Source organism: Pygocentrus nattereri, chromosome 13, assembly GCF_015220715.1.
Source record: "Pygocentrus nattereri isolate fPygNat1 chromosome 13, fPygNat1.pri, whole genome shotgun sequence".
NCBI lineage: Eukaryota > Metazoa > Chordata > Actinopteri > Characiformes > Serrasalmidae > Pygocentrus > Pygocentrus nattereri.
In genome coordinates this window covers 31,586,616-31,611,601 of record NC_051223.1, presented here as the reverse complement: position 1 = coordinate 31,611,601, position 24,986 = coordinate 31,586,616, and the positions used below count along the sequence as shown (strand labels likewise).

General features: G+C 39.9%; 1 protein-coding gene across 1 annotated transcript in view; it reads right to left on the bottom strand.

Annotated features, from left to right (window-relative positions):
- LOC108429762 (protoheme IX farnesyltransferase, mitochondrial) overlaps positions 1–24,986 on the bottom strand; it is a 63,613-nt gene continuing 38,627 nt past the window's right edge. The window contains exons 5-7 of the mRNA XM_017701768.2: positions 16,245–16,315; positions 6,558–6,790; positions 1–1,490 (exon numbers count right to left, since the gene is read on the bottom strand). Of these exons, the coding sequence (XP_017557257.1) occupies positions 1,063–1,490; positions 6,558–6,790; positions 16,245–16,315 (732 nt within the window). The 3' untranslated portion in view covers positions 1–1,062. The remainder of the gene's footprint in view (positions 1,491–6,557; positions 6,791–16,244; positions 16,316–24,986) is intronic.

Sequence of the window (24,986 nt, the reverse complement as noted above, 5' to 3'; positions counted from 1 at the left end):
AATGGTCATACGACATTTTTATTGTAAAGAACACATGTTCTTTTGTGATTTACACAGGTCATTTACACACTGAGGTCAGATGCAGACGAACTGTGACACGAAGATATTGTACATTGGAACAAGGTCAGCTCCAAGAGCCAACAGAGAGGTGCTCCCTCACTTTGGAGTACTATGTACCACAAACAGCCCAATGCAGTGCATTACAAAGGCTTCCTGTCCAATTTACAGTACATATTACATTTGGTATTATATCTTGAGTTGCGACTGAACTCAAAACAGTTTACAGTAAAACACTCAAAGCTCTTCAGAGCTGAAGCAGATTTAGATTCCATCATCTCTCGGTTAGGTGTGACTCATTCTGTTTGCTGACTCTTACTGTAGGGCGGGTGGTTATTTAAATAAATAACTGACATATTTACATATATCGCATTGATTAGTTCACCAGTGACCTGAGTGATATTATTCTCCAAGGATCCAGGCTTCATTTCTCTATCAGAACACCTGAGAACAACAAGGAGCTGGGCGTCTTTGCCATTAGCCAACTGGGAGTGGCCTGTTTTTACCTGATCAATCCAAAGGCTTTAAGCAAAAACAGACATCCTCTATGAAATGCCATAAAATGAGCAACATGAGTGAAAGCAGTGGTTTTCAAACCTGGTCCTGGAGTTCCCGTCTTGCATATTTTAGCATTTCCCTGCTCTACACGGTCACAACTCGCGCACTTTAGTTGGATGTATTAGTGCAGTGGAAACACCAAAATAAGATCACTGTCATAAGAAAACTTACTGTTTATTTTTCTACAGTATCTGAAAGCACACACTATCTTACATTATGTAAACTTTATGCAAAATAAGTACAGTTTTACTGATGACCAGACCAATACAAATTGTCCATTTTTTTAACCTACATTAATGGATACTTATGGTCTTTCCTTCACCTATAAATTTACTGTTTCAAAGACAAAATGTTTTCTCATGACAGTAATAAACAAGGCAAGGGTACAACTGGGAAGCATGGATCTATTGACAGATTAGAGATGTATGTAGGGAGGCATTGCTGTGGTTAACTCTGCAGATCTAAGGGGTTGACCACTGGCTTCACTGCATCCTCTGGCACTGGACGGCGCTTCTTGCAGGTCAGCATGAGCAGGAGCAGCATGGGTAGATGCCAAAGACTGCAAAAGAAAAGCTTGCGGGCATTCTGTCGGTCTGCGTGGTGGTAGAAACGGAAGGCCAGGTAACTGATGTAGAGGTTGATGGGCAGAGAGATCAGAGGGAAAGTCCAGGTGGTGACATCCAGCACCGGGCAAAGAGTGGAGAGGCCAATCAAACCCACACTGTGGCGCAGGGCCACCCGCTTGCACAGTGCGGGGTGGGTGACTGACATCATGCGGTAGCCACCACGTGAGTAATCTTCTCGCAGGTTCCAGCTTAAAGCATTGAAGTGAGGAAACTGCCAAGAGTAGAGGAAACCACCCAGCAGCAGAGCACCTAGAAAGACAGAGAAGACAGAAATTTTAGTGATGCTGAAGGAAGAGCTGAAGTAGCAATTAAGTATAAAGTAGTAAATTATATATAGCTATAAAACTGATGTTCATAAGCGACCTGAAGGGGAATACCACAGACTTATTTTAAAATTTCTGGATAATTCAATTCTCATGATGCAAACAGTGCTTTGATATAAAACAGTTCCCTGTAAAGAAGAACCAGAGGTTATGGTGTCTAGGAGTCTAGGATTTGCTCCTTGCATTGTATACAACCGATTAGCCTAAATGTGTCTTCTGAACTGTTATGTAACGTTGATAACTGTAAAATGGTGGTCTATCTAAAGAGGGGGATGGTGACATTCTTTAGGTGCTATTTCGCTTTACAATGCAAGGCATTAAATGCTTTGGGTGTCACTGTGAACAATCCTGACTTGGTAAGCCTCTCTTGAATGGCACATTCCAGATCAAATCACACTAAATGACTTAAATCATGTTCTTAAACATGACTGAATTTGGAGAGGAAAAAGGTGGAATTCTCTTTTAACACTATGCAATAAAAGTTTGTTTATATCCAAGACATTTGTAGGGCTTCAGTGAATGACAACTCACTGACTATGGTAAAGCTGACATGTTCACTTTGATGTGTTCACCTTCTTATGGCACGTGTGGTTATTCTGTTACACAGAAAGTTCAATGCAATCTTTGAGGTTCATTACAAACTTCCACAGGAAGTTCATAATGCTCTATAATCTTCATATGACCCGTGGTTATTCAGACAGAACCTTCCACAGGAAGTGCACAGGCGATGTGGCTTCTATTGTTTCATTGCTCCATTAATCAAATTGTGTTTCACATAACCAGTACTTTGATTGATGGCAGCACTCAGAGAAAAGAAGGCATAATGATTTGATTAGTTGATTATTCATATTATAATTGATAATAGTTAGCTACTCCACAATACAACAGAATTGCATCCCTGATGACTTATTTTTTTACACAAATGTGTCACTGGATTTTACACATATCTGTGTTCAAGATGAAATAATGGGCAAAATAACACCATGTTTAACAACAGAAGTACCAGATACTTACAGAGTAATATTAAACAAATTTCCTACAATAAATGGCTCAGAAACAGTCTCAAGAAAGGTCAGTACCTCCTTTGCTATAGATTGACTTAATGTAGAGCCTAACTGTGGTTTTTAGAGCGACCTCTTAGGAAAAGTGCAGCTGTATCAAGCCTTTTGTTGAGAGTGCCCTTCTATTTAACTGAAATGGCATGCAGAGGATTGTGCAAGACAGCTAGAAGTATGAGTATCCTTTGTTCTGCTGCAGTCTCCAATGACTTAGTGAGTTAGTTGTTTTTGTTGGCATCACACCACCTCACCAATGTTTATTCCATCCTTCCAACACACTACAGGACAGAAGAGTGCATTAGCAACAACAGACTGGTAGACGACCTGTATGACTGGCCTGCAGGTAACTAAAGGAAAAGAGAGCCTGCAGCTTTACTCTCGCTGAGTTAGTTTTACCTGGAAAGGTACAAGTAAATGAAGTGAATGGTGATTGAGTCTGTGACTAACGCAGTACAATGTGTGGCTTCTGTAGAGTTAGCTGAACTCTGAGCTCCCTCAGTAAAGGCAGGAATCTTTGAACTACGTACGGTAATGTAATAAAACATGCAAACAGACACTACTGTGTGGTGTGTTGTTATTGTCATTGAGTGTGGTGCCTGTGGTGTAATGCTGATGTTTACATCCAGACTATGACCTTTTAGTTCAGGCTATCAGTGAAAATTTGAGGGATTACACACAGATGCTTTCTCTCAGTTTCAAAGGGTGAACTTGTTAAACTTTTGGTGTTCTATTGAGGCGATATCCATCCACACCTCCTCTAAAACCCATCCCAAACTACTATAGTCCAGTCTAGGATACAACACAAGCAAAACAAACTAGCTAGCAAGACGGTTGCAATATCTTTTCCACACACAAGACACATAGACATGCTTAGCTGAAGTTTATTAGGGGGGATTTTTCAGCTATGCTAACTTACATTATATCCATGGGCCAAAAACAGGCTTGTTGTCCTTTGGATAATGTGAGTTAGTGCACCACTGCCTCCTTCGTTTAGCTCTGTTTTCACCAGGTGTTGGACTGATTAAGAAATTTCTCTCTCAGTTGGTTCCTATCCTAATAAATCTGCTCTAAAAATTTAGGCCAAATTTTTTTCCTCCAGACATACTCATCATGAGATTATGTCATGACCAGTGAGACTCTCTCAAATTAATTCACCACAAATTACATTACAAAACCTCCACTGGTAAAACTAGTCACAGCTCACAGTCAAGAGTGCTAAAGAAAGAGAGAGAAAATACTCAGATGTGGGGAAAAATAAGGACAAAAAGCTGTGACTCAGGAGTGTGAAGGACCCAAGTACCCCAGAGTGACCCCACTGCTTCCGATACAGTGCCCAAGCCTGAACAAGCAAAAAAACAACAGGAAGAAAGAGGGACTTGAGTACGTTTTTACACACTCCTTGCTCATGTTTTGGGCCCTGCAGAGGAGAAAGGCAGCAGAAACGAAAGGCAACACCACACAACCAGCGCTCAGGCACCAGAGCGTGAAACACAGCGTTGACTTTGTATGTGTGCCCGTGTGTGTATGTGTGTGTGCCCGTGTGTGTGTGTGTGTGCGCGTGAGCTTGCCTTTGCTTGTGTAAACTCACTTGTAGCTAAATCCTCAGGGAAAACAAAGGATCCAAAACACTAAGCTCGTATTTCCACCACAAACCATGTAGCAAGTAGTACAGGGGTGATGTTTGCACAGTGCTCTGTGTGCTGCCCTCTTAGACTGGTCTTAGACCAGTTCTGCTATTTCTCTTTTCTATGGTGGAAACTCTAAATCTGTCCGAGAGAAGACTGTCAGATCAGCATGAGAGGAACACGTTGCCCAAAATATGGCCCCTCGTCAAAGAAAGCAGAAAAAAGAGGGGTTATGGGGTCTGAGGTGACAGCAAAGCAAAAGAAGAGAGATTAGGCTCTGCATGCTCAGCATCCTGTTGGTCATCAAGGGATTATCCTGTCATAAATGAGAAGATGCTGCCTCAGCCAACGACATCAACATTTTCACTTTGGTTTAACAGATTACTTCCTTCTTAGAGAGGTAAAGGATTTATTAAAAAATAAATAAATAAATAAAATAAGACAGTGGCCAAGGTTTGCTGGCATTGCTGTAGTTGGAAAGCAGAGGTGGACAGAGTACCCTAAATCCACACTTCAGTGAATAATGACCCAAGCAGATCAACCTGAAGTACTCAAGTAGCCTTCGGAGTTACCTGTCAAACTGCAGGAAAACTTCGTAAAGCAACTATCAACATAGTTTGTTATGTGCTGTTCTCCTCTTTTTGGTCTAAAATGAAAGGCTGAAGCTTCAAAATGAGAGCTGTGAGCACGAAGCAAGCTTTTCAGGTGCTGAACCAACAGAAGAGAACAAAATGAAATGGGAACAGAAAAGAATAAAATTAAATGCAATTAAATATGATGTAAACAGAACTGTGGAAAAGGGTGACGGCTTTGTATATTCAATTGAGTAGAAGCAAAAGTATCCTTTAGAAACAGTCAGACAAGTCCAAATCCAATAACCCTGTACTTAAGTAGATGAAACAAGAGAGTAACTTGTCACTACAAATGTACTACTGTGAGATGCAAAGGACAAACACAAGGCAGTCAATCTCATTAAAAGGGTAGGAAATGGGTGTCCTTTATAAGTCAGTCTCATTCATTTCTCACAGAAACACAGATGTTTGCACGTACACACTTCAGCTGTTTGCCCTCAACTTATAGTTTCCATAGCAACACACTTGATTCTGTTAACAAATGTGCAGGCCTCCAAAAAGCACTTCAGTTTCGGAAGGAATCCCTAAAATCAAGTGGAATACTGGGATATATGTATATTAAACACTCCTGGGTAGACAGTGACCCCATGTCAGAGGGATTATTCAATGTAAACATTGTGAATTGGGGGAGGGGGGGGTCTTACAGACATATATGCCAGTTAACAAACAGAAAACTGAAATATCATAAATGGATGTGAATAAGGCAACCTTAACAACCAACCACCATAAGTGATCATGTCTGAATATGGCAAGGTATGAGGCACTCATTATTTATATTTTCAATACAAACACCAGGCTGGACTCTGTGGCACAGCAGAGATATGACCACAGTCTATCAACCCTAAAACTGATTCTACAGCTGATTATACAGAGCAGTGAAGACTGCTAGAACAGGGTCAAATATGGCAATATGAGTGAGACATTATAAAACTGGAAAACTGCTTCTTTGCCAAAAAAGGCAAAAGAAACTTGAGAAACTGAAACAATACACGCTTCATGACACCTTGTTATTACTTGAGTGTTAGCTTTGCAGCAAAACCCTTTGTAGTGTCACCTATGACATACTGCATTCAACAAAGGCAGCATACTAAAAACATCGTATGTGTTGAAGTAATGATTACATTGTCTACATGCACTACAGAACTGATCTAAGAAATATAAAGGAATACATACTCCCCTTCCAAAGTCTGGATTCACTACTGTATCTTATATAAAACCAATTTTGTTGCAGATACACATATAATATACAAAATGATTAATTTGAGATGGTAGTACTCTATAACTTAATGGGTTTCAACCAATTTGCAGAAAGAAATTTAAAAGTGACATTTTAGAGCTGTCCAGAATGATAAACCAAGCTGCAGTTGATGAAAAGTCTAAATAACACCAAGTATGAAGTTGTGATAAAACGAACATCCAGAAAGCCTCGTATTTTAAAAAGTGATATCAAATCTACAGTAAACTAAAGTAAGTAAATAAATAAATGCCGTTTATTATTTTCCATAAATACTGTTCCCCAAAAAGTTGAACTATTAAATAAAAAAAATGTTTGAAGTTTAGCTTACAGTATTTGAATCTAAATTATGTAAGTTATAACTGAACGCAGTTCGTTATTAATATGACAAACTGTATTTGTAATGTGTGTCAATATGCATGTTGTGTGTTTTTTTGGGCGAACCTGGATCGAGGGACCCCATAGCAGCGGTCCAACCCATGATGGGGGGTATGGCTCCCACCACTGAGCCCACCCAAGTGTTGGTGATGCTGAGGCGTTTCAAAGGTGTATAACAGCACGTGTACAGGAAGATGTTCAGTGCCCCCAGGAAACCAGTGAGGGGGTTAACAGCCAGGGTCAACAGGGTCACACCCGGGATACCACATGCCAGAGCAAAGGACACAGCATGGAGGGGGCTGAGAGAAAGAGAGATGAAAAACTGTTAGCATTAAAATATATTTATTCAATTTACTTTAAAGTTGATGATGTGGATTAGATGATGTACTTAAAACCACAAAATAACAAAGTGCATATACAGGATGATCTGACTTCACCTTCACATCTCATCACCTACACACCAATCACAGGTCTGAAACATGGCAGAAAAGCGCCTGAAAGTGTTAACGTAAGCACACCTTGATACATACTGCACGGCTTATGGACGAGAGAAAGACAGTTTAAGAAAAGAAAAAAAAGAAACGGAAGAAATTGAGAGCAGCTGCTGTGATAAGTGTGCCGAGTGTGCGAGTGAAACAAAGGGCTTGGGCGCGTGCTGCAGATCAAACCATGCCTAACCACGCTTCCACCGGATAGGCACATCCGCTAAGCTTTTATTAAAAGCAGCCAACGCAGTCCAGCACAAACGCCTGGTTCAAATTCACAGCTAAATGCTCCATAAATTAAAGGGGGATCTAGATAGGGACCAAAGGATGGGGGAGAAGAAAAGAGGGGGCCTTTTCTGCTGTACTGCAGGAGATTTCACTTTAATGTGATTACTGCTGTTACAACTGTTTTATGTGGTGCCGGGGCTTTTGAGTGTGTGCATGTGTACTTACAGTGCTATAGTCACATGCTTGAAAAGCGAGCGATGACTAAGGGGCTAATGTCTTTCCAGTCACAATACTGCTCTATGTAAGCAAATGAAAAGAAGACCCTGAATCCTAATTTGACACAGAGATGATGAAGTGGTCATAATTTCTAGATCACTGAAGCAGAAACAGTCTGCTCTGCTGGGCCAACATGCCACATGGACTCACGTCATCAAAACAAAACGTCAAACAGATTAAACTAAATAAATATATAACACTATAAACAAACAGAGGACAACCAAGCCCCACTCTTGCAACAGATTAAAAAAATTAAAAAATCCAAAAAGCAAGTGTCCTGAAAAGAAAGGACACAAGGGGTGGATGCACTAAATACTGAAACATACACTATATTTCCAAAAGTATTCACTCACCTATCCAAATCATTGAATTCAGGTGTTCCAACCACTTCCTTAGCCACAAGTGTACAAGCCCAATTCCAATGAAGTTGGGACATTGTGTAAAACATAAATAAAAACAGAATACGATGATTTGCAAAAACTCCTGAAAAACAACCCCAAACCATAATACCCCCTCCACCAAACTTTACACTTGGCGCAATGCAGTCAGACAAGAACCATTCTCCTGGCAACCGCCAAACCCAGACTTTGCATTGTGCTCGGTGATGTAAGGCCAATTCAAATGAAGTTGGGACGTTGGGATGTTTATCACTGTTTACATCACCTTTCTTTTTAACAACATTCAATAAGCATTGGGAACTGAGGACACTAACTGTTGAAGCTTTGTAGGTGGAATTCTTTCCCATTCTTGCTTGACGTACAACTGCAGTTGCTCAACAGTCCGGGGTCTCCATTGTGCAGGCAGGCCAGTCTAGTACCCGCACTTTTACTACGAAGCCACGCTGTTGTAACACGTGCAGAATGTGGCTTGGCTCCAAAACCTGTATGTACCTTTCAGCATTAATGGTGCCTTCACAGATGTGCAAGTAACCCATGCCATGGGCACTAACACACCCCACAACATCAGAGATGCTCTCTTTTGAACTTTGCGCTGATAACAATCTGGACAGTCCTTGTCCTCTTTGGCCCGGGGGACACGATGTCCATGATTTCCAAAAACAATGTGAAATGTGGACTCATCAGACCACAGGACACTTTTCCACTTTGCGTCAGTCCGTCTCAGATAAGCTCAGGCCCAGAGAAGCCGACGGCGTTTCTGGGTGTTGTTGATATGTGGCTTTCGCTTTGCATGGCAGAGTTTTAACTTGTACTTGTAGATGGAGCGACGAACTGTGTTCACTGACAATGGTTTTCTGAAGTGTTCCTGAGCCCATGTGGTAATATCCGTTACACAATGATGTCGGCTTTTAATGCAGTGCCGCCTGAGGGATTGAAGGTCACGATCATTCAATGTTGATTTTCTGCCTTGCCGCTTACTTGCAGAGATTTCTCCAGATTCTCTGAATCTTCTGATGATATCATGTAGATGATGAAATCCCTAAATTCCTTGCAACTGCACATTGAGAAACATTCTTAAATGGTTGGACTATTTGCTCACGCAGTTGTTCACAAAGTTGTGAACCTCGCCCCATCCTTGTTTGTGAACGACTGAGCCTTTCAGGGATGATCCCTTTATACCCAATCATGACTCTCACCTGTTTCCAATTAACCTGTTCAACTGTGGAATGTTCCAAACAGGTGTTTTTTGAGCATTCCTCAACTTTTCCAGTCTTTTGTCGCTCCTGTCCCAACTTCTTTGGAACGTGCTGCAGGTATCAAATTCAAAATGAGTGAATATTTGCAAAAACAAAGTTTATCCGTTTGAACATTAAATATCTTGTCTTTGTAGTGTATTCATTTGATTATAGGTTTAAAAGGATTTGCAAATCATATTCTGCTTTTATTTATGTTTTACACAATGTCCCAACTTAATTGGAATTGGCCTTACATCACCAAGCACAATGCAAAGTCTGGGTTTGGTGGTTGCCAGGAGAACGTTACTTGTCTGACTGCATTGCGCCAAGTGTAAAGTTTGGTGGAGGGGGTATTATGGTTTGGGGTTGTTTTTCAGGAGTTGGGCTTGGCCCCTTGGATCCAGTGAAAGAAACTCAATGCTTCAGCAGACCAAGAGATTTTGGACAATTTTATGCTCCCAACTTTGTGGGAACAATTTGGGGATGGCCCCTTCCTGTTCCAACATGACTGCACACCAGTGCAGAAAGCAAGGTACATAAAGACATGGATGAGCGAGTTTGATGTGGAAGAACTTGACTGGCCTGCACAGAGTGCTGACATCATCCCGATAGAACACCTTTGGGATGAATTAGAGTGGAGACTGCGAGCCAGGCCTTCTCGTTCAACATCAGTGTCTGACCTCACAAATGAGCTTCTGGAAGAATGGTCAAAGATTCCCATAAACACACTCCTAACACACTCCTTGTGAAAAGCCTTCCCAGAAGAGTTGAAGCCGTTATAGCATGGGATGAACGGGATGTAATTCAGGTTCATATGCATGTGAAGGCAGACGAGCGAATATTTTTGCCAATATAATGATATTGGTTAATTGTTGATATGTTCTGGTATATGTTTTCAGCATTTTTTCTGATGCTGAAAAATAAATATTTGTATTTAAATGATAATTTTTACTATAAATTAAATAGAGTGGCCTCTGACTTTTGCACAGTAACTCAAAAATACACCTTCAACAAATATACTACACACCAATAGCATCATAGTTAGCACTGGAACCAAGTGGGTCCAACTGCATATGACTCCAACTTGAGAATGCTATGTCTTCTGATGTCACTGAGGTAGTCATATTGTCCAGATTTTAGGACTACTCTGCTCCCAGCACATGTATTCAGTTACTTCTCCAGCCACAACAATCATAAAGAAGTTACATGGTAATTCAATTTGTGCACTATGCTGGTATTCCTTTGTACCACGCTAAATATCATGAACTGCCCTCAATCACTGTCTTGGTACAGTTTCAATAACTTCTAGAAAGTCTTATGAATCACATGGCACAAATCTCTTCAATATGCTGTGAAATATTCAGCCCATAATGCTACCAATTCATCTTGATGCTACTTATATAAACAACTGGCAACTGCACTTTCTTTCCCACAGGGAGGAGAGTATTCAGTTACTCTAAAACTACTTTTACAAAAGCATTAAACTACTTTGAAGTTACAGCCCCAGCATCAATTTTAGAGTAAAATCTAGCTAAGTGACCAGTCATCTAGTCCCCTCTCCTATGTGATGCTGACCAGATTTGCTAAACTAAAATGATGAAAATTGTTCTCTTCGTCTAAAAGATTAAAAAGCACATTATATTGGGGGCAGTATGTAGTACTCAAAAGTGTGTGGGGGGAATACAATTAAAGGGGCACTTCGGTCTAAAACTAGTTTAATGCTTTGTCATGTTAGACAGTATTCTGTAGCACAGCTTTGTGCTCTTCACCATTCAACACAGTTTCAGTTTCATATTGCTTTCGCTCATCAACATTCTCATTTTATGATATCTATCCCAGTAAATATTATGCAAATACACCATACAACTATATGGAATCCCTGTGGTGTCAACCAATTGTCACTGTTAGTCTAGCCCAGAGGTCAGCATGCAGCTCTTTAACTGTCCTGTTGAAGCTCCGTGGCAGAATTACATTTTTAGGTAAAAATAAAAGAATCTTTGTTTTTGCAGTAAAATAAAGATATGCTGATCATTCTAACACACTTTTAACCACAAATCGTCTTAAAAACGAGTTAATGCAGCTTACAACTGCTAATTCACCAACCTTTAACCCTAAAACGCAGGAAACAATCTCACCTAGCTAGTAGTTAAGGAAAAGGCACAGAGAAAGATTTAAGATGGACATTGATAATTTGATCAAGGGTAGACTTATTTGCATGTATAGTCACTCCAGCTGGGTTCCTGATATGTTTAATCTGCAACGAGAAAACTGACAAACATGAAAAGGTTGCGACAGTGAAGCCAGATTCCTGTTCCTCCTTAAATGGTGCAGCAATCACATTCTGGGGCGAAAGGCACCATTTAAGGTGGAACGGGAAAATTCAAATAAGAAGCTGCTCAGTGAGAAACTGACTTTAGCCTAAAAAATTGAAGGTTGAGAGACATTTTACGAAAAATTATTCCGCTTCTGTTTCCTGTCAGAGATGTGAGAAAACTGACTTAATGCTCAAGTTTAAAGCAGAGCAATGTGAATCTGGGTTTTCGTTAATATATTTTTAGCCTATACTACTACATTAGCACATACTGAGACATATTTACAGCCAAGATGGTAAAATGTATATAAAATACAGCGCCCCAAATTAGTTAGAGTTTTGTTGAAAGGATAAAAATGGTTCTTCTTAACGTCTGGGTTGCCGACCCCAGGTCTAGCCACTCAAATATATGCTAATCAATAGACCCAGCATTACTGTAAGTTACCTCAGTCATCAAACAAAATATAAAGAAATAAGCAATTCCATCTTGTATTCAGGACAAGAGACAAGAGATATGTTTAAACTCTTTCAGGCGAAGAAAACAAACCTGAGGTAAGGTACATAGATAGCCAGGTACCTTTGTTTCTGCCATTTCTCTCCACTGTAATGATTGGAAGATAGTGACCAAGTTATATGACCACAACAGATAATTTACATAACAGATATTTAAATCTTACTGTTAGTGTTCCAATATAAGAGCATATTTAGAAGTTATTTGGGAATTTATCAAGAAAGAATCTTGAACAAGCAACTTTTAACTTTTTGCTAACTCTGCAACTTCCCAGAATGGGTAAGTATTTAAAATAATGGTGGAAAGAGGGAGAGAGAAAAAAAATCAACATACAATCAGTGCCCCAAAAGAACAAAGCTGCATTTCCTCCCTCCATTAGCTTTGCTCTAGATAAGAGCCTGAGCTTGCACACTGATATAATATGAGGTAACGTGAGTATGACCGTCACCCGGCATATCTGAGCAGACATCAAAGGAGAGTTCAGCTCCAGAGGAGGAGAGGCTGAAGCCTGTCATCCTGTAGGTTGACTGAGTGTTTGTATTTGCGTAAACTGTTTGCTCCATGCCTAGGGCTAATGAATGTAATGACATGTTTGGAAGGTGACGTTTGTGTTTGCACTGTTGCCTGTGCAAGTGTGCCTTTGTTTGTTAATGGGCGTTAGCTGTACGTGTACAAAGATCACCACCTACACACACACACACCAAAAACTCCATTGCAACCATCAATATGCAAGAAAGTCACGAGAACAAGTATAGAAAGATCAGTTAAACAGCAGAACTTCTTATACTGAGAGTCCTTAATCCTACAGCTAAGCTAACTTTTCACAGAGCTGTGGATTTAACTTCATCTTTACCACAATTAAGTATCTCAGAAGAGATATCGTCAAACGCCAGACGTAGCAAAGCTTAACTTTAAAACCTGGAGATTAACAGAAGGCAGGTATCAGCTCATCTCTTTATTTCTGCTCTTAGAAATGCTTTTCAAAAAGAAAGCAGGGTTGGAGGAGGTCTAGAGGAGAGCAGAGCAATGACATTCAGCAGACTTGCACAGGTAAGCTGAGGTTTGGTGAAATTCAAATGAACACTATTTTCCACTTACCACTGATGTAGTTGATCAGCAAAGACGAAACTTTTTTTTTTTTCTCAGGTCAACGGCGGAGCTACAATGCCTCTCTCAACAAGCCCAAACCACATTTAGCTCTACATTAAGGTTGTGCAGCTTTGTTGCTGTGGTTTAGAATACACCATGTGTTACTGTGAAGTGTCAAAATGCACAAAACTTCACTGTGGAACTGGACACTGTGGCAAATTCTGACTTGTCAGAATTACTGAGGCTACAGTTTAGATTTGATCACTGTATAAATTTAGATTTTTCAAACTAAAGATGTGTTAAAAAAAATAGAAAAAACAGACGCCACATGTAATCTTACATCCATTTGTCTGCACAACATGCACGCACATGAAGAGAAGTCGGATTTGGTGGGGGAGGCAGAATTCAGAAGCTGCTTTCAGCTACGCTGCGATTTTTTTGATCATTGCTGAAGTTCACTGTAAGTCATATTGTGTTCTAAACCACATCAATAAGTCTGCATAACCTTAAAGAGCTGAATGCATTTAGAGCTTTTAGGGATGTATTTATAGAAGACTTGGGTGACACCTGACATCTAGTGTTTGTTAGCAACATTAGCCTCACTGCTCAAGCGTGAGCCTAAAAATCTAGACACCAAACATGTCTTGACTACACCTGGGGCAAGTGGAATATGGTACAAACTTTATTTTTCAGCATATCATTCCTTCAATATTGCAATTTCACCCTTAAAAAACTCCAAAGAATAATTGCTCTCATCTTTATATATGTACATATACACTACAAAATCTGACCTAACAGGCTCCAGGTCAAATATTATATTATAGAAGATAATATTTGATATAAAAGATAACATCCATTTTCTGTTCATGTATATATCAAAATAGATAAAAAAATCAACCAACCTTTATTTAATCTTGGAGAACACTGAGGATGCCCCTCCTTTACAACGTTGATTTGAAAATTGATAATGCTCTGTATTAATCCGGCAATTAATCCAAAGGGATTGATAATGGGTATAAAAGTAAATTTAATAAATAAAGACTCAAATCAGGTAAGTATGAAAAACTGAAACATTAATAATAAAATTAATTAAAAATAATAAAACTAATTAAAACAGTTAAAATGTAAAGGTTAATAAAATCAAAATAAAACAAAAACAATTAAAATGGCAAATAATAAAATAATTAAAATAAGAACAAGAATATGAATAATAATTAAAAAACGAACAAATAGATCATAAAATAACGAAAATAAGAAACAGCTGCAGCATGAAGTGACTCGATAGTAGCAACTGGTGCTCAGCGGAATGAGACAGTATTTGTGTAAAGGTTTTGTCATCAAAATTAACTGTTGCATAAGGTGAACTATTATCATCACAAGTTACATTACCATATGCTTTCATTGACATACTCAGTACTTAAAAAAATGCTGATCAACTATGTTTCATAACAAATAGAGCATAAATAGTCCTGTTGGACAGGATTTGGTGCAGTGCAGTATGTGAAATGTTAAATAAAAATCATTGCGCTCGTTTTTTATGTGGTGCTACTGAATGAAAGAACAAAATATTTGGATGCTTTGTGTTTTGGGAAAATGTCTTCAAAAGCCATGATGTTATATCTTTCTGGGAAAGGCAAACTGACGTTCTGTGAAATGAATCTTCATAAATACTGTGGTCTTATGGCATCTTGGGTGTGTACTCAAGAGCCACACACAGCGCTGACCCTAGCTAGCTGTGTAATGTGGACTGTTTGGATTCATTTGACTTTTGAAGTCAGTCATTATTTTTTCCATGTTGACTAATCTTCTCTTTGTAGATGGAAAGTGAGTCAAGATTGTGGGATGGTAGGGGGGTCAAGGGGGCTTTCGCTATCAGAATCTGCTAACAAATGAGATTAGAAGTAAAAGCTGTCCATCACAGTGTGTGTGTGTGTGTGTGTGTGTGTGTGTGTGTGTGTGTGATTGTGCCCTGCCTTTTACTCGAGCAGCGATAGTGTCAAGAGCTGATTAGCCAGTGTAGACATATAACTTATGTTTGGCTGCACATAAAAAGAAGAATTCCCCTGAAACTAGCAGAGGTCATAGAGAGCAGCTCTGGCAGCTCACCTCCACACCTTCACCTGTATCAGGTTCTGCAAGACAGGTGTGATAGCGGCAAACAGCACAGTCCAGAAATGCTGGGCATAATGTTGCTGATACTGGCAGGCAAAACCTTTTCTAGACATTACACTGCTGGAGTCCTTTAGTGCAAAAGGAGAAGCTATATGGCAGCAAATAGAGCTCAGCAGCTCATGTTTTATTCAGGACTAAGTTATTAGAGTGAGACCCCTGATAGCAAAGTGAGACATTTAACATATGAAGGCTCAAAAGAGGTACAGATAAAAGCAAATGAGGGAATGAGGTTGAGGCAACAAGAGACAAGAAATAGAACAGATAAAATACAGTACCAGTCAAAAGCTTTTGCTGATTGTTTTCAACCTCCTATAGTAATTTTTTATAGTTACGGCATTTGGCAGATGCTCTTGTCCAGAGCAACTTACAATTTGATCATTTTACACAGGTAGGCCACAAGTAGGCGGTGTTAGGAGTCTTGCCCAAGGACTCTTTTTGGTATAGTGGAGGGTGCTTACCCTGGTAGGCGGATTGAACCCCAGTCTACAGCATATAAGGCAGAGGTGTTAACCACTACACTATACAACCACATATACATACCTCTGTATAGTCTTACTATATATACACTGTATATAATATCAACTAATACAAACAACAAGAAGAAAATCAGAAGCAAACAACATGACGCACAATGATTTCCCATCGTACATGTGCCTGTTTATGACAATAACTAAATACAATTATCAGTATTAGGCAGATGTTTACATTGGACACACACACACACACACACTTTCTAAGCCACACATACACATTTTTATTTATTTATTTATTTATTTATTTATTTATTTATTTATTATATACACGTGTACGGTACTGTGGAAAAGCAGAATGTTTAGGTGATGCCCCGCTATGTTGAAATGTAAGCATTTTATTCATTTTACTGCACTTAAAACTAGTAATATTTAATTTCTCTCAAATGCAAACATGCATAACATACATATCGCCATGCATCAGTTCATCCAAATCCCTGACTAAGTGACTTGGGCATTACATTGTTTTGGATGAGCACTTCACTCAAACAAAGATTGCGGCTTTTAGTGATATTTACCTTATTTGTCCTCGGACCAGTGGTCTGTTTTTCGTACGGTTCATATTGGAGTCAAAGGGCACCTCAAAGTACTGTGGAAAACAGAGAAGGACAATCAATTGGTGCATGAAATGAGCAAGGAATTGCTACACACAGCAATACAGCTCATATTACACATTACAAAATCAGAAACATTTCATGCCTAAAGCATCACTAATCATTCCAAGATCTTCACCAAACCAGTAGTTACACGTTCAGCATAGCTGAGTGCGTCACATTTTGTAGTAGTCAAGTCTGGTCTCTTTCTGTTACTGTCTTGTCTCGGTCTCAACGTCATTTTGACTCAGTCTTGTCTCGGTCTCAGTGTTAGGTGGACTAAGTGAACGAAACTGCTCTCGAGGCTAGCTGACTGTGTTACCTCTGTCTGAGGTACTTAGAAACCATTGAAATACGTGATTTTGTCATGATGGCTGTACTGGGCATTATTTGTTTGTTGATATTCACTGGGTCCAGAAATCAATCACCCCATGAGGGCAGATCAGAATGTTATTACTACGCTTCTGTTAAATAATAAATATCAATGTATGTTGTTTGGTTTATATTCCATTGATTTTAGTTGGTGATTCCGAGTACATTTTAGAGAAGAAGGGAGGACACAAAACACCTGGCTGACCAATCAGAACTCTGTCATGGTTGTAGTCCAAGCAAAAGTGCATCAAGATGGCAGAACATCATCTCACATTGCTTGTGGCAGTGAACAAGCTTACATAACAACAAAAATATAAAGGTTAAAGAAAATATATGGTGTACAATATTTGCACGGCTGAGATTGACAGAGAGTGCATTGCTATAACAGAGACTGTTGTGGATTGTTTATATGCTTATTTGTTTATCTGGGATGTCCCTACTTTGTACACTGCCAGGGAGAACAGCAAACCATTAGCTTCCAATGCTTAATGAAATACTTGAAGGTTCCAACACTATTTTTGTTTAAAAAAAAAAAAAACTTGATGTGAACAGACTTTTAGTAAGTATTCTTCTCTCTATCACTTAAACAATAATAATAAAAATAGAAATCCCATTTTTCTATTTAACTGCGGTCAGGAGCTGAGTGGAAGCCAAATATTTGGCTAAGAAGGCACACCGTCATTTCTTAGATGAGAAGTCCTCTCCTCCAGACCTTTCACAGACAGTTCCTGTGCTTCATTAAGCCCGAGAACATCTACTATTACACCATTCAACATATGAGACGACTATTAAATTTGCTCTGATTTCATGAAGCAGAATCTGTTGGCTCAATCCGTAGTCCACAGGTGGATCACCAAGGGTCATGGTCCACTTCAGTCAGAAGAAACAGAGATACACTCTCTCTGAGGAACACTCCAGAGCTCAGCCATGCAACACAGCTCCAGAAACATGAAATAGTGATGTATTTTATCAGACTATTACATATGAAACATATATAGGCATGTCTGAGAGAGAAGGGGCTTCTCTATCGTGCAGCAGGGGACGATTAGGAGAAAACGACTTTTTTTCGTTTTATGGTCCCCTTCTGGGGAGTGTGCTTAAAAGCTACCCCTGGGAATCCATAATGTGTGGCTAAAATGCAAACACATGGGGTGCTTAAAGCCAGGAACCGGTTAATCTCTGTGTGCGCAACTCCGCACCTAATGAAGAAAACAGATAGCCTGCTCTTTCGACCAGTGAATCCTAGGAACCATTACTCTTGAAATATAGCCCACATAAAATAACTAATAAACAGATAATCCACTTTTCTTTTGCCCTCTTTAATTTACTGTCTGCTTGACATAGGAAAAGGCTCCATACTTAAAAACACTCATGGTCAGCAACACGTTTTACATTGAGTACATATGTATTCTGTTAGAGCTCTTGGAGAACAGGCAATACCACATTGCCAGAGAAAAGGTGGGGGGGGGGATATATATGATCTATGGCAAGTGTCTACTTGACTGTCTACAAACTCTTCTCAGATTAAATAAATCTTTTCTTAAAAATGGTGCACATACAATGAATGGCAGCATCTGACCAAGTGCAGGCCCAGCTCCTTCATTTATTTTCAATAGTGTCAAACAGCTTGGTGTGATTGCTTTACAAAGAGCCGTACAGACCAAAAGCATCAACAAGTCAACAAAACTATTTGAAGAAGTAAAAATGAACTGTGACAAACATGTCTGAAGATTGTCACTGGAGATTGATGGGTTTTCATTTTCTTTTAGCGGTTTTTGGCAACAGCGTCCAGCACAGACCGATGACATCTGAGATGGCTGGGTAGCACGATGTTGGCAAGTGGGAAGAGAGAAGCTAAAACTCAACATGTGCTGTGTAAAAGTTGAGTAGAGGCTCTGCAAAGTCTCAGTTTTATTCTCTCTTCCGTCAGGATTAGAGCACTTGTGGGGCCTGGGCTGGGCTGGGCGCAGCTGCGGCCGGCACTGAGGGACCGTAGCTTGAAGGCCGAGGTGTTAATTCTATTTCCTGGGTTAGGAAGCACGTCAGAAGTTTGAAAGAAGCGGCACATGGGTTCTGGCTCAGGGGTAGGGCTCGAGAGCATAAGCCAAATGCTGACAATGTCTCTGCTCAGAGAGAGAAGCTCTGGGCTTGAATGCAGATGTGACCATGGTGGTTTTGGAAATAAGTCTTGGCTGAAATAGCATGTAAGCATGTGTATGTCCAGCCTTGAAAGGCTTGAGAATGCCAATAAATCTGCATGGACTGCCTAAGCAAACCAGAATGACCAGTTTTTTTTTTAAGAAGTATCAGTGTTAAGATTATCCACCTAATTTATCTACTACAGAACGTTCACCTAGACAGTGAGCTTCAGTGCTGTGGTCAGACAGCTAGTGTACAGAACACACATGAATGAGAATAAAAATGAAAAAATAAAAAAAGACTAAGTAGAGCACAACAGTAAAACCAGGACAACAGTACATTTACGAAGCCTATCATTCAAACCAAAATGACAGCTGACTGAGGTAGTGAAGCGTCTGGACTACATTCTGCAGTTGTCAGTTTTCCCATTTTTTGGTGCCTGTCAGAACCTCTCAGCACTGGTGCCGTATCCTTTCATTTCATCCACTTCTATTCTTTTCTCTCTCTGCTCGATCTTTCATGTTTGAATCATATGGTTCAGATCATCACTCTCCCAGCCTCGCAGTAACTCTTGTTCAGTCTACTCCATCTACTCAGACTCTCAATTTTAACAGGCCTTAGCAAAGGACTGTGGTCATCCATTATTTAAAGCCTGGAAAAATGTCTTTCCATTTTTGTTTTTAATTATTTTATTTATGCTTTTTGAACAGAACTTGGAAACAAATGCAGAGCATGCAATCCGGAGCAGCAAGAAATCGCACCAGGTGACTAAACCTGACAAACCATTACAGCTCTAAAACAGTCAGGAACAGTCAGGAACTTCTTACATCTATCACTGGAGTATCACAGGTTCTGTCATGTAAAGCGATCAACTACAGATTATATGTGCATGAACGAGTCACTGTTTCACAATAGGGAAGACAGCATGGGCAACTTGCTAAAGATGATTAGCTAGCAATTAGTTTGATTAACAAAAGATGGCTTTACAGTTTGTTTTTTTTTTAATGTATTTTATTCATGAAATTTCCTGGATATTTGCCACACATGTAATGACCTTTATGATCTTTACAAAGCTTCACACAGATGCTCAGAACAAAGGGAGGGAAAAGTCTACTGTTTGTGTTTATGTATCTTGTTAGTCGATTTCCTGTAAGCTGGAAGGGAAACAATTGCATGTACATGCACAGCTTATCTGTCGGCTAGATGTAAAGCTGAGTGATCAGGGAGATTGAAACATGAATGAATGTGAATCTTGGCTGCATTCTGCTTTTACATGCAAGCACACAATGGGCAAAGTTGCAAGAGAGTATGGCTGGAAAAGGAGAACAATTGTTGTCTGTATAGCGTAGACCAGAGAGGTTCCCAACATCTGAGCCGCTGTTCGGTATCAGGCTGTAACAAAGCAGGAGCAAACGGGGGCAGCTGGTGGCCTAACATCTTAATTCGTCTACTTAATTTATGATATTTATTTTCTATATTGTATTTGTACCATACAATTAAAGCCTTGATTTGTAATAAGTTGTTAAATTTTAAAATGTTTTATGTAAATGTAAATATACTGGTCTACATTAAATCCTTGAAAGCCTTTTACACCGGTAAACTGGTGTCCAGCTTTGATAGTCACCAAAACAAGGCTCTGTAACAGGATATTTTATTATATTTAATATTTTACTGCACTTGTACTCATAATACCATGCTATAACTGATGTGTCTCTGGAAAGAAGAACCAGAACCCACATCAATAACAAGCTTACATTTCTGTATCCAGACATTGTTTAACACAGACACAACAGCAAAATATAGGCATCTGCTGTGAAATGCTCATCTTTATTTCATGCCCGTGTGCCTCTGTTGCTTTAAGTAGATACTTGACTGATGCCAGGCCACTTTCTCTATCTTAAAGATGTTTAAAAAAAAAAAAAAAGCATTGGTGAGATACTTATTTGAGTAAGACAGCTCTTTACTGCAGCCAGAGCAACTCTATTAACCATCTGGAGGGAAGAACGTCGTAACAGTGCCAGAGAAAAACACATCAAAAAAGCCTGGAACAGGTAGGATGCAGGATGTGGGAATCTTTACTGCGAATTTCCTTTGCGGTAGGCACCGAAGTCGACAGTCAGGGAAAATTAATTCAATGTGCGGAAGCATGTGAATAAGCAAATGTAAATAAGGTCAATAATAACTGTGTACATAAGACCACCTGCATATCTGAGGAAGATGTCAAGAGGGATCTACATGGAGCAGGAAGATCTAAACACCATCTGTGGAGACACCTTTCCAAATCATCTGAACCCAGACATTGAGCCATCCAAGTTTATAATCAACAACAAAAAGAGTCAACAAGCCAGAGCTGGAGTCCAATTAAAACCCAGGTGCAAGGAGTAGTTTCTGGAGCTGCAGTGGTAACATCAATTCCCATTTGGGGCACTTTCCTGATGCAATTTCCAGATTCATGGCAAATCATGTAAGATGTTGCTCATCTGGATATGAGACTCAGGCTAGTCAGACAGAGCCTACGAACTGAGCGGCCTTGGGGTAGAAAGCCTCCAGCTCCACATACAGTGCTACCCGGATGCCTAATGCTGTGATTTCTCACTGCAGGTCACCAGACTACAGCACTCCACACTGTCTGAAAAAACAGGTTGGTGGGCAAGGGGAGAGCAGTTGGGGGACATTTTAAAATGCTTAAGTGTTGGATCATTATAGACCAAAAGTCTTCAGTGGTGGTCGATTTTTTTTCTCTGGCGTAGCCACAGCTTCCGCTGACAAAGAGTTGGGATGCAGATTGACTCATTTTCACTTTTACAAGTCAACCATCAATGAGAAATGATGACAAATGAATATCCTGAGTAATTACATACTTCAGACCTACATGGCTTTTTGTGAGCCTTAACTGAATTAGTTATCCAGATAAAAATGTCTTAGTCTACTGTACTTACATTGATATTTTATCGCTATCATAACAACACTATCTCCCAAATGTTAACTTTACAGGAGAAGGAAAAATGCTCTTAACTTCTAATGTAAGTTAATGCACAAATAATTTTAATATAATTTTAACAATTTCTATTGGTCCATTCATCATGAATTTTCCACACAACAAAAGTACAGAGTTTTTCAGGCAAAAATAAAATCTTACTTTTCAGTAAACGAAAGCTCCGCTGAACGTTCTAACACAGTTAACAATAAACACCCTTAAGCGCTGGACTGTATAACTGCTAAATGACCACCATTTAACCCTAAAAATTGGAGCGCAGACTGCTGGTCACTACAGCACCAGTTTCATCTAGGTAGTAGGTAACGAAATGGCAAAGAGAATGACTTAAGGTGAACATGGAAACTTTGGAGACAAATTGATTTATTTGCATTTATAAGCTCTCCAGCTGGTTTCCAGATAGGTTTAGTTTACAGCAAGAACCTCTCAAATACCAAAATGACTCAAAGCTTACATCTGCTTTGATGTAAGCCTCTTGTTTGAATTTTTCACCAGCCTCTTGTATGAATTTTCCCATTCCATCTTAAATGATGCAGCAGTCCTGGTGCCTCAGGCACAGGTAGAATGAGAAAATTCAAAAAAAGAAGCTGGTGAATGAGAAATCTAACGTTGAGAGACATTTTCCAAGAAAATGTTCTGCTTTTGTGATAAAGTTTTTAAAGCTACAGCTTAAAAGAGAGCGAAATAAGTCAGCACTTTCATTTGTACTATATTTCTAGTATACAATGGGAGGATAACACATACTTGAGACATACTTACAGCCAAGATGGTAAAACATCACGTCAATTAATAGACATACAATGTGGCTGCAAAGGCAGATCATTTTTCTTGCAAGGACAAAATAGCTTTTCTTAACATTTGGGTTGTCGACCCCTGGCTAATTCAGAACTTATAATTTAATCATAATTTTAGAATCTTGCCCAAAGACTCCTGGAGAAAGTGCACGTTGGCTTTGCTGTACACTTCTGGACTTGTCTATGTAGAAAAGAAAGAAAGCCCATCTAGGCTTCATGAATAGGGCAGTTGGACAGACCTCGACTAGCCCCTGCTGTTGGAAAATGCTCAATTTACCACCTGTGATACCTGATGAGAATGGCTTATGTGGGAACAATGTATGGTGGTGTAATTATGGAAGCAGTTAATTCCTTGATATGAGGAGATTATGAGACTCAGACCCAATAATTAGCTTCCCATGCCCAAGTGAAAGTCAATAATTAGCTTCAAAATCATTGGATAAAGGTTGCAAAGACGATCTGTATAAGGGTGAAGCCTCAAGGAACTGCAGAGCTCCAAAAGCAGTTTATTAATGAGCTCACCCCCTCGTGCAAACTGACGTTATCACTGCTATCTACACAAACTAGGAGCCAGAGTTTGTCCGACAGCCCCTCTCTCCCAGCACAGCTTCACAAACTCTGATTACTTGGTCTCTGCACTTCTTCTAGCCAAGGGAGTGCTCTTCTGTAAACAAGCTGGCAGAAAGTCAGCTGGCATGGTGACAAGCCTGATTAATGGCTAGAGAGTGATGGGCTAAACAGCCAACATGCTAATAAGCCAATTACTGATGTCCTGTTACACACTGATTCATTGCTAATCAATGCATGTAGTGGTTGGAGAAACACGGCTTGGGCTGGCTTCAGAGAAGGGGAGACGTTCTCATGCCGAATAAGAAGACCAAGATTAAACAAATGAAGAAAGAATAGGAAGAAAGCAAGTGAGGAGCAGATATCCAAAGAAATCAAATTTGTTCAGATTTAACGTACTGGAGCTTAACCAAATTCAAGATAGTTAACTATGAAGTACTTCCTCAGGTAGTACACTGGACCTTTATTGCTTCATATTGTAGAGCAGAGCTTCCCAACCGTTCACAGCTGTGGACCAGTACGGGGCCTGCAACAATGTGGCAGTGAGCAGGGGGAGTTAGGAGTCTGCTAAAATCTGCTACTATGTTATTATAATTAACATAATTAATATTATAAGAAGTTTCTTTTTGGTAGCACTTTACTGAAGGTCAGTGTTCATAAAGCTATGCACAACCTATTTAAACGTTAAAGTGACGAAGACACTTTCACAGCTACGTTTGACCTCTTGAAGGCATATAGGTTTCTATTGGCTGCATTTAGCTTGACGTTAGTGAAGATGTAATAAGTAAACTAACAATACTAAGAAATGCTTTTTGGGGCTGCAAACACTAAATTAAAACCTACCAAAGACAACAAAGAAAGTAGAGCTGCTCTCCAAAGCCTAGGCTGCAGGCAAGGCAGTGCAGGTCCTGGGTAGGACTGTCCTAAGACTCCTCTTTTGCAGCCTATTGGTCACACAAATGGAGCAGTCCTAATGGGGCTGCGTGGTGACATCACCAGAGCGGCGCAAAATTTGTGAGGCAACTGGTGAGAGAAAATGGAGCCTGTTGTGTTGTGTTTGTTGCTTTTTTGTCATTTCTTCACAGAAGTGGAGTGAGTGTTCTTATGTAGTACAACAAACTATATAGATGTGTATATACACACACACACACACACACACACACACACACACACACACACACACAAATACTTCAAAATTAAACTAAATATATGACATATGGATGAATTATTTCATTAATCAGTCTTTTACACTACAAAGTAATGAAGACTACTTCAAGGACGTGAACAGCTTACTTTTTAAAACAACTTCTGCTTCATCAGCTTTATTTTCCGCCATCAACCTCAGCTCCAGAGTAGACAAAGGTTCCACCATAAAAGCTCACCCAATACAGACATACATTCCCCGACATGTCCCATGTTCTGTCTTGGATCTTGGTCTGTTTCCAGTTCTAATGATCGCAGATGTTTTCACCACACTTGCTCCAGTTAAGACAACATTAGAAGCCATTTCGCGATGGCGACACAAGATGGATGATGGCAGCCTGTGCAGGTTGGGAGTTACAGACAGAGGCTCAGCCGTGGTGTTGTGGGGTTCAGGAGGTTGGGACACTCGCGTGGGAGAGGGAAGCCAGTTCATCATCCCTAACCTGAATGTCAGATCCGATCACTCGGCCCATTGCTTAGACGTAAGTTGTGGCCTGCTTTTTCCACCCATGCTGGAGCCACACTACAGCGCCTCCTACTGTGAGAAGGGTTCATGTTACAGGTTCCTCAAAAACACCAGAACGGCTGGGGGTCAAG